General features: G+C 33.9%; 1 protein-coding gene across 1 annotated transcript in view; it reads right to left on the bottom strand.

Moving 5' to 3' along the window:
- Positions 1–642: 642 nt before the first annotated feature.
- The window catches only part of LOC140784545 (calcium-transporting ATPase 5, plasma membrane-type-like), a 48,846-nt gene continuing 38,312 nt past the window's right edge, over positions 643–11,176 (bottom strand). Inside the window, exons 23-35 of the mRNA XM_073132026.1 lie at positions 10,978–11,145; positions 9,279–9,338; positions 7,240–7,404; positions 4,155–4,271; positions 3,949–4,047; positions 3,734–3,871; positions 3,322–3,422; positions 2,757–2,802; positions 2,513–2,647; positions 1,739–1,846; positions 1,571–1,662; positions 1,126–1,223; positions 643–1,020 (exon numbers count right to left, since the gene is read on the bottom strand). Coding sequence (XP_072988127.1) covers positions 989–1,020; positions 1,126–1,223; positions 1,571–1,662; positions 1,739–1,846; positions 2,513–2,647; positions 2,757–2,802; positions 3,322–3,422; positions 3,734–3,871; positions 3,949–4,047; positions 4,155–4,271; positions 7,240–7,404; positions 9,279–9,338; positions 10,978–11,145 — 1,359 coding nt within the window. The 3' untranslated portion in view covers positions 643–988. The remainder of the gene's footprint in view (positions 1,021–1,125; positions 1,224–1,570; positions 1,663–1,738; positions 1,847–2,512; positions 2,648–2,756; positions 2,803–3,321; positions 3,423–3,733; positions 3,872–3,948; positions 4,048–4,154; positions 4,272–7,239; positions 7,405–9,278; positions 9,339–10,977; positions 11,146–11,176) is intronic.

The raw sequence follows: 11,176 nt of genomic DNA, 5'->3' as shown, positions 1-11,176 counted from the left end.
CTAATCAATCAACTCATGGGCCGCACTTTTATCCAAAAATAAGGAAAAGGAAAGAAGGAAGATGGTAGAAACTATAAACACTTCTAGAAATCTGGAGCTCTGAGCATTGAGGCTTCATTCTGACGAGGTGATTGATCATGAGTGGATTATTTTGTTTCCATTTACAAGGGAGCACTTAACCTTTGCATAGCAGTAACTATTTTGGTAGCTGGATTCAAACAATCATCAATAAATCGTATACAGTTTCTACAAGAATGCTTACCTTCCTGCATGAGACTCAACTGCTGTAGTCCATGCCTAATCTAGGAAAGAACATATTAGAATCATGAGATTTAGCTTAATGATCCCATGGGCTCAAAATACAGCATTCATTTACTGTAGATAAACTACAGAGTCCTGAGAAACTTCTCCTCGAATAACAATTTTGAGTTGAGTACATGTAAAATGGCTATAAGTAGTAAATCTGCATGCATAATGCCAAATTCATCCAATATTAGAATGGTTTAAAGTCGAGCAAAAAGAATGTCAAGCTCTTGATTCCAACACAATGTATGCTTGTACTGCTCTCGACTCACCGGTGTTCAATATTTTACGTTGATTGCACTAGGAATTCATCGATTACAGCTTAGCAATGGTAACCAGTTAAAAACCACAGGAGATGTTCTGTCATTATAAGATAAAGCATGTTTACAAATAACGACCAGTCTTTAGGCAATTCTGACAACAGATTGCTCATAAGATTTATATAGATACTAACGATAATTCTCATGATTAATTGTTGAAAGAACGCAGAACTCAGTTTAGGTGTTTGTTACAAGTACGAAACATGTACTTGTACTTACATTTGTATCTATCTGATATCAGCTGCATATTAAAGTTCAACCAACATACGGAGTTAGGCGTACGGCTACCGTCAGTATGTTAAGAAATTCATAGCAACTTGTTAGCTAGCAACATATTCACACTGTCCACCTGCTCCATCTCAGATCTATGTGCTTTCCAGCCTCTCAGCTTCTTCATCTGCAAGAGTGAGATACATGAACATGTTGATCTAACCCAATTATTTTTTGTTCCTGATATACAACAAGTGCTTGACGTTATGTTGCCCTGTGCAGGAAAGAGTACCTTGGGATGGATTCTTCCTACGAAAACACTGGCTGAAACATTCCAGATAAGGAATATTGGGGACTGGAATATGCTTTCCCGCAAGATCAAGAGGCCAACTGAAATAAGAGAAAATCATTTTGGCTCGTTCCAAATGTGAAGAAGCAGGTAAATAACCCAAACTTGTGAGGATAATTTCCAGTCAAGAGCTAACATGCTCCTATGGACGGGCTTCGATACTAACATCGTGGTTCATCTTTTAAATTTCCACTGCTAACAGTTTCAGGTCACAACTGACACAGCTGAAGGTGCAATACATAACCATGAAACTGGGAGAATAATAGAACTCCTCCAGGAATGATTATGGTGTTCAACAAATGTTAAACTTCATAGTTTTATTTCAAGACACATAAGGAACAAGATTACTAGTGGCTGAAAGAGAACAATTAAGGTCATACACTCATACCTTACAAGGCCAATGCCAATTGAAACCAGCCACAGCTTCCAGTTAAGCCTCACAGTTGAAGTAAATTTCCCAAGAAATTCGATAATCAAGACCTACCAAAAGAGCAGCTTTGTTACTGGAATCACAGATAACAAAGAAACTTTTAGCACCTGTGCAAGATCTAGTTACCTGAAATATAAAGGTTATCCCTATTATGCCCATGAAGAACTTGTTGTTTGTGACTCCTCTGAAGACATTCTTTTCATCTGGTTTTCGAGCATTGAACTCATTGAAGATCTAATAATACAAAGAAGTCATGAAAGAATAAAAATCTCATTTTAAACTTACAAATTTAACTTAAAAAGCACTGCATCCCATGAGAAACAAAAGGATCTTAAAAGTAGAATGAAAAGCTAATACAAAGCAATGACTCCCATCAGAACCAACACAAATGGTCAGACATCTCATGGGGTGACATAGTAATGCAACTAAATCCAAGGAACAATTTCGCAAATAAGCAATCTTTTCTAGGTGTTTTCCCTAATTGGATTGAGGGATCGAATCAATTATAAAAACATGAGTTTATTCTAGAGGAACTTTAAGTGGTATCCGCATGAATACCATTTCTAGGGTACACAATTTCGGGAAGAGGGATATAAACGCAGATAAGGGATTTTTGAAGGGTGTACATAGGCAAAATCGAAATAAATATATTGGGGAAGGGAAAATCTTTCATAACGTGAGTGTCCCAGAAATGCCTCTATAGACTCTCATGGTGGATATGAGGACGAAAGGATCTTCCAGCTAAATTAAGATTCTTTCTGCTCTAAGAAGCTTTTGATCTCAAAGCCAGATGACTTTTTAAATGAAGAATGAATATGCCAAGAAAAGATGTAAATGAATTCTTTGGTGGTGAGATGTTGGTTTAACATTAAGACATGAAGTGCAAATTATCTTACATACTTGGCATAGAACGAATGTATTAAAGATGAAGGTATTCTTCACTTTCTCAGCATGATCTCGACTTTCATGGTTCAAATGTAGTATGGTCCTGCCTCTGAAGTTAAAAACTTGGAGGATGGTCACCTGATAAACAGCCTGCAGTTACATTCATAAAATCAGATGAGGAAACTGGTTTTAAGAAATGCAGTCTGCAAATATGAAGACTGCATGCATGCTTGTCTTCTACATATAAATTTAGATTCACCTGTATGAATAAATTTCGCCACATTATATTTGTTATGAGAGGTTCCCTTCAGAGTAAGTGAATCATTATCAGTATTCAGAAGAAATTGTGCATGTAAGCATAAAGAATCTGCAATAATATAATGCATAATATAAGAAGAATAACATCTCCTAAGTGCCATATTTGGACAGGGAAAATGAGAGCTCAACCAAATGTCAACCAACATGTCTGAATCAACATGTAGCTGCTTCCTTCTAGCCTGCTGGGTATAGAAAAATGATTGGAAGGACCAAGCAAGAAGGTAGACATGCTTTTCAAATATTTAAAGTAGGAGAAATCTTGATAGCTGGGGTATGGTTTACAGGATGCACAACTACATAGGCTTTTATATTTACACTAAGGCATCGCCGACGAACTGATAGAGTTTCTTTGCTCCATATGACCTAACAGGCTATGTAAAGAGAAATAATTCCTAAAACAAACATCAATGGGATAAGAACAACCAGAAATTTGATTTAGCAAGAAAATGCACCCATACGCCTGACAAGAATTCTCATAGATCAGCAGAGGAAAAAGGTTTCCCAACCTTCGACCAACAGGGTTTCTTTTCATAAGCTTGTCTGTTGGTGGTTCAGTCGCCAATGCAAGAGCTCCAAGTGTGTCCATAATGAGGTTGATCCAGAGTAGCTGTTACAGGGAATAAATGCTAAATTCATACACAAAAATAAATGGAAAAAATGGTGAACAGAGAAAAGGAATATAAAGAATATTCTAACAAATTTTCATGTAGTCAAATTCAGAAATATAAGTAAATCATAAAATTATTTTTTGTACTTTCAAAAGAAAGCAAATGTACTATTCCAATCACAAAATTATGTCATTTAACAGCTGCATTATGTAAAACTCAAAGGACAATTGCATATGTGAAACTATATCTGAGAAACTTATTCTGGGGCATGAAACTTTGCCTCCAGATCCATGAAAAGATTATATCCAACCTGAACAGCATTTAGAGGTACATCACCAGATGACATAGAAGCAATCACATTAATTACAAGTGCTGCAACATTGACAGTGAGCTGGAACTGGATAAACTTTTGAATATTTGCATACACGGATCGTCCCCAGCGGACAACCTACAATAGGTGAGGAAATCCTAAGTATCTTCATGCTTTTTACCAGTCAGAATGGATCATTAAAATGTAAAACAAACCTTAACAACTGTGGCAAAATTGTCATCCAGTATAATGATATCTGAACTTTCTTTTGCAACTTCTGTCCCTTGAATACCCATGGCAAGACCTATATCTGCCTAAAGAACAACAAAGAGTTTGAATACATAAGAAAATGAAAGACAAAAGTTCACACTAGTACTCAGCACTTCAACAAAACAAACAGGCATGAATCGCTATACCAAACCTCGTGCAGTGCAGGAGCATCATTAGTGCCATCTCCAGTAACAGCAACCACATGACCCTTCCTCCTTAAAGCTTGGACAAGCAGAAGTTTGTCATTAGGAGAGGAGCGTCCCATTACCTGGACATTGAGTAATTGCATCTTATCTAATTGCTACCTAGAATTGATATGACTGAAGATGGAATAAAAAGACACTTCTATTCTGATTTTCTTTTGGAAAAGATGAGGCAATTGATTCTTAAAAATAAGAGGACACCATAAAGTTAGTACCTAGTAGAAACAAGATGTTTAGTAGTTAATAACAAGAAATGTTAATTCATTTGAAATTTGGCAGGTCAATACTTGCATAAGGGTGCAATTATTAATCATATTCTGCAGGGAGGGACGTAAGGGGTGAGGGATAGTTAAAACTTATTAGAAGTTACTTTAAGTTAGTTAAATACTTGATTTGTTCTTAAGATGGATATTCAATAATTTAATTTACTATGCACTAATTTGTTGTCATCTTATTCATTAAGAGTATTATACTGTAAAATTCACATAAGAGACATTATTTAAGTAATATATAGATTGTGAAATTCCTCTTGGCATGGAGAAAGTAAAGATATTCTGTAAATTAAGTACAGATAGACTATATACAACTAGATCTCACCCTTCATTTGAAGAATAGTTTTAGTGCATCAAACTGAACTTATTTTAGTTAAGATTAAAAAGGTTATAAGAAAATGGCCATGATCATGATTGTTAAGTTCTCTTTACGTTATAACATCAAATTTTCTCAAATCAAAATCTCTAAGATCATTTTCAAAGTTTCCCTTGACTTTTCTTCAAATTTTCCATGAGTGACCAATTTGAAAATTTCTCATTAAAGAGGAATCCACAGTTTATCTTTTATAGTGCTATTTATTGTCAGTTCATTGAGATGTGCTCTTTGTCTAATTTTAACGTTCCAGTAATTTAATGTGAACCATTACTTCCTCAACTTTCATGTTAGTTGTCTTCAATCTCTGGTTTGAGAAAACTTGTATTGTAACAGTAAAATAGCTAGAGCGATTACAGTACATTACCATTAAACTATTCCTAGTTGTCTTTTAATTTTTAATTTAAGACTTATTTTAGTCGAAAGAAAGGGAGCTTATTGAATACAAACCAAGGTACAATAAAGAATGTTAGAATATAGATTAAGACTACCAATTTTTAATAGCTTAATCTTTTAGATTAATTGGCGAGAATTTGCATGTAGCTATTTGTCTTTGTCATTCAATTTTTTCTCTCCTTTCTTTTGAGAAGGTCGGCACTCCCAGGCCTTGATGAAGAGCAGCCCGCAAAGGGGGTGGATATGACACACTCGCTAGTTGGGCACATCGAGAGGCTGACTACAACAGACTGAGCGGTGCCAATCACTGTTCGCTAGTTATTTTAATCTAGTACAACAAAATTTTGAGTTAATATGTTATCAAAGCAAGAGGTACTTGGTTCAATTCTCCAATAGTTTAATTTAAATTGACTTCTTGGACTCATTAAAATATCTTAAGATTCTAGAGAAATACGTGAGCTAACAAGAAAAATAAAAAAATAAAACGATGTATTAAGTGGGGTGAATATCACCTATCCACCATATGCGCATTTGGATTGGAGGGTGGGATAAGCTAGTATGATGATATCTTAGAGAAAGTTCAAAAAGATGACTTTATTACAAATGTCGAAGATGCCCTTAAAATTGTGCAGTGAGTATTAACTCATCAACTGTTCTAAAACTTAAGCTAATAGAGAATAATAGTTTTATTTTATCATACTTTAACACTCTCCTTCACTTCTGGGTTCAAGAGTCGAGACACTTTTAAGGGGCCCAAGAAGTATACAACATAAATGAGTAAAAATTTTATATTTTAAATAATAGATGAGCCTGATAAGATTTAAACTCAGAACCTCTGCTCTTATAACATATTAACTCGTCAGCTACTCTAAAAACTAAAGTTGATAAAGAATGATAGTTTCATTATGTTGTACATTATTAACTGTATGAAAAGTTAAAAAAATGAATTAACCAATTTACCTTATCAATTTTCCAAACTCTTTATCCTAATAAGTCAGTGATAATTACACTTTGACCTAGAATAATTGGGGTTTGTTATTGTTAAAAGTATGACATTGTTGGTCCATTATATGATAGCTTATAAATTTTCTTAAGCTAATTGATTATCTAACATGGTAACAAAGCTTGGTTTTCCTGAGGTCTAGAGTTTAAACCTTATTTAATGTCATTTAATCTCTCTTTTCTATTATTTATTCTTGTGCAGTGTGCAAAGCTGCACCTTTTATTTGTCTGCACACAATATATAGGGATGCATGTGAGGAAGCTTGTTATATTGTTGGTATGTTACTTAACAGTTATCAAAACATTTCAAAAGGTTTTTGGTCTTAATAAGGGTGCTTATGTTCATAAATAAGGCCTCCATATTAGAGAATCAAGACCCAAATTCACATGACCAAGGACAATGTCCGATACTTTGTCATAGTTCTACAAAGACTTTATGAAGAAGTCATCTGGTGACCTAATGCAATATTAAGACATAAAAAATACTAAAGTGGTAAGTACTAGAAAAAGGATGAAATTACAAATCAATGAAGAAGATCATCCAGATTCTATGCACTTCATTATATGATCAATAAAAAAAAAATGCAAATAACCAATATTGAGAATTTATAAAGTATAGAACCTTTTTGTGGTCTTTTAAAATGAAATGAATCTAGTATTCCCACAAATCCGATGGACAAACCACAGACTTTTAGTCTATCTATTAGCCGGTAAACAAAAGGTTCAACTGAAAACAAGAGCAGGTAGCCAGCAATTTTAGAAGTTGCAGAAAAAGAGAATATATGGGCAAGGATGAGAATTTCACAACTTTATATAAATCCATGTATAAAACTCTTACCAAAAATTTTCTGCAAGTAGTATTTTCAGGCAAGTAAAACAAGGATTTCATAGTTTATTGGTAAATAATGTAGTCAGATGTTATAGGGACTCAGTGCTTGAAAGAAATCAATGCATCTAAAGTCTAAACAACTTGTGGTAAGTTTAACATACAGTTATCTTCTCAGCCATTGCAACTCTGGCTTCTTCCGGCATGGCACGGAATGCTTTTCCCTCTATCACGGTTGGTTCTGTGGCAGCAATTCCAGAGTCAAGTATCCCACACTCCAAGGCTATGGCCTTAGCTGTCTGGATATTATCCCCAGTGACCATACGAACCTAACAGGTAATGGACAATAAGTCTAGCATCAAGGTTGACAGTTTACGCATTATACAGCTGAAATTCTAAATATGAAGAAAGTAAGAAACAAACAGACATGCATTTCTTCCTGAAACATAATGTGGTAACAATCTGTAAAAACATATCGTGATGCTTCATAAAAGTAGCTATATTCATTTGCCTATCGTTGTCTTAGTGAGTACCTAAACATTTCTATTTTCTATGTTGTTTGATCATTAAAAATTGAAATAGTTTCAAAATTTTCACTTCTGGATATTGTATACCTTCTACAGGGAATTGATAAGTTAGATTTAATTGTAACCTAGTCAGCTTATATTAGTTTGCGATCAAGAAGAAACAAGATAGAGCAAAGGAGTAGACATTAAAATTGTAATGCTGGGTTGCAATTTCAAGCAGAAGAATGTGAAAAACAAAAGCAAAAGGGAAGGGGAAAAAAATGGAAAGAAATCCAATACATGGTATTAGACAAGAAGTCCTGAATTCGAATCCCACCAGGCTTGCCTGCCCATTTAAAATGACTCCATCCATTTAAGTAATTCCACTACTAGGGCCAATCAAAATGTCTCAAGACTAGGATTGAGGGGGATTTTTATAATATAGAATATTAAAAATATTAAAAATCAAGGTTCGAAAAATCGGGATGGGGATCAGGATCATTCTAAAAAAATGATATGTATCGACTATATTGGCCGTATTGGTCGCCTGGATTGGATTGAATTTTTTTAATTACACAAATTCTAAATATTATTTAAAAATATAGAAAAATAAAATGACAAAAATAAGAAAATAAAGAAAGAAAAACTATGGTGCAAGGAAAACTGAAAAGAAAAAGAGATTAGAGAGAGAGCGAGTGGAAGGAAATCAAACAAAAGTAAGAAGAACTATGGTGTAGTGAAGAAGAAAAAAATAAAAAAAAAAAAAACTGAGAGAGAAATAAATAAATAAAATTAAAAAATTACATACTGGAGTTTGTCAGAGTTTGCCGAAGTTAGATCTGTGTCACCAGAGATTGTCGGAGCTAGATCTCTTCGTAAGAAAAACAATGGCTATATAGTACGGAGAGAAAAAAGAAAGAAAGAGTGAGTGAGAGAGAGAGAAAGACAAAGAGAGAGAGTTTGGATCGGGCTTGGATCGGGATTGGGTTTGGCCGATCTTGCAAATTATGATAAAAATCATATTTCTCTGACAACTTAAATTTTTAGAGTAATTGGACAAAATAGACTATTACAAAGTCTAAAACAAATATTTTGTTATCCAAATTTTTGGAGATCTAAATTATAAACTGCATGATACGAAAAAATTCAACCATTTGGTGCTCAAATATTCATATAGATTCTTTTTACCTCTATTGGAGAAAGTTAACATAAGACCTAGTGTCCTAAATTTCTTTTTCAATGAACAAAAGAGAAAAGAAAAAGAATAAAGAACAACGAAGATTAACTTCTTTTTTCAAAAGAAGAAAATACTTTACAAGCTTGAAAACATCACACAACATTCTGACAACTGGCAAAAGAGTAACTGAATAGAATATAAACAGACTATTATGATAAAGGCTGAGTACTTAGTGGATGGATATAACATTCAAGCATACAATTTCTAGGAGATTAATAGTTTTATGAAAGCAAACTGTGAAAAACTACAGATCTCTGTGAAAAGCACTTCCGATCAAAACCATGCACAAATAGTACATAAGCCTTTAGCAATAAAACAGGAGAAGAAAATCAGGAAGTCATACCACTGAACATGAACAAAATAATTCAGTGCAGCATGACAGCGGTCAGATTATTAGCAGACTCCTCTTTACAAGCATGTATGCATTATAGGATATAAAACAAGTCATTGGAGATGATACCTTGACACCTGCAGTAGAGCATAATTTTACAGCATCCTTTACTCCTGGACGACAAGGATCCTACAAGATGAGAAAGAAATTTGAGCAAAATAGCTATAGTGAAAAGATTTATTAGGGAATTGTAATTATGACCATGCCTTCCGGCATGCCCTGTGCTGATGATGTCATGACACTTGAACGGGCTATGCCAATGGCATAGCCTTGTGCTGAACCGTGCTGGTCCGCACGGGTTTCTTACTTTTTATTATTTCACACTATAAAAACAAATTTGGGATGTACAAATGATAGATCTATCTCAATTTGTTCGATTTATTATTCATAAGGATCTTTCTAAATAGATCAAGCATTTTAGTGCTAGATCTACGAAACTACTCTTTAAAATGTAGGAATGAAAAGGAAAAATGTGATTTCTCCCAAAATTTCACTAAATTTCAAAAACATAAAAAAATTAATACACCAAATTATCCAAATTGAGTCAAAATTAGTATAGGAAGTTATGAACATATTAGATTATCCATATGAGTGGATTTGAAACTAAATTTATTATTTTTAGCTAAAATTTCAGCGTAATTATGCTTTCCCCAATTTTGTCCCAAATTTCATAAAAATCTGAAATTAATATATCAAATTCATATCAAATTGAGTCAAATTTGATATATGAACGTGTTAGATTAACTATGTTCAACAAGGTTTTGATTTAATTATTGTCAATTAATGAATGTATTCAATTATGTTTCTAGTTGTCTATTGTTATATTTATAAAATAGGTCATTTACAATATTATCTATGGAGAAAATATTCTAATGTAGGCTTTAATACATATATTCAAAATAAAAACTAATGATTGTTGTGTTGAAGATACCAAAACATCTTAAATACTCTCAAAAATTCATTAGGGATGTGTCAAAGATGTGCGAGAGGTACACAAGGGCGTGCCGAAGGCATGCCAACCGGAGATTGATGCGTGCCTTCAGCACAACCATCCTTGGAAAAAGACACAAATATGCATGCACGCGCACAAATACACCAAGTTTGATTAGAACTTTAAAAAAGTTTTAACTTCTTTTTGTGCATTGAGTCAACCTTGGTGTCTGCAAATGGTAGTATGAAGCAGGACAAATTCCTTACTTCTTACCTTAGGATGTGCATTTGCAAACCCTTGTGTGCATTCAATGGTTAGAAAGGTACTAAACTTTCTTCAAAAGTGCAACAGAGAAAATATATCTTTCCTAAGAGTGGTTATTTGTATCAGTTCACTAGGAAAGAACTCATCTCCAATGGTACAAGTTCTATGGCCAAGTCCTTGAACAATAAAAATAGCTGCTAATTTATTTTTTCTTGTCCCTTAAGAAAGTAATTGGTTCATACATTACACTACTGAATGATGGAAATGCTAATCAACTTTTAGCAACCTCCAAAGAGTTAAAATGAGCAACAATCACTAAAAGGGAAGTATAATGGCAAGTAGATAGCAGAATTCAGAAAACATTACCATTTCACAAAGAACTTTATTTTTTTAGTATTCTCCCTGTGCATTTTATCTTGCTCACATTCATATTTACACAACCCTATAATTTGAAGGACTTTATCATGTCATGTTTCTTCTGTCACATCTTTTTCACAAGTTTCAGTTAAGTGTGAGATGCTCACAAAGATGAAACAAAGATCAAAACCAAGAAATACATATCTAAGCAGGCACCTTTATTCCAACAACCCCAAGCAGAATAAGTTCGTCCTCAGGCAACTCCCACTTTTCTATTTCTTCCTCGTGTGGAACATTTTCAAGATTATAGGGAAGATATGCAAATGCAACACAGCGTAGGCTAGATACTGCCATATCTTCGATTGCTTGCTTATATTCATTCACCTGCAACGTTTAGGAGCTTAGAAACAAAATT

The sequence above is a fragment of the Typha latifolia genome, chromosome 1 (genome assembly GCF_019914945.1).
Source record: "Typha latifolia isolate L0001 chromosome 1, TyphaL0001v2, whole genome shotgun sequence".
Lineage (NCBI taxonomy): Eukaryota > Viridiplantae > Streptophyta > Magnoliopsida > Poales > Typhaceae > Typha > Typha latifolia.
Note: the sequence above shows the minus strand (reverse complement) of the source record. Positions and strands in the feature narration are given on the sequence as shown.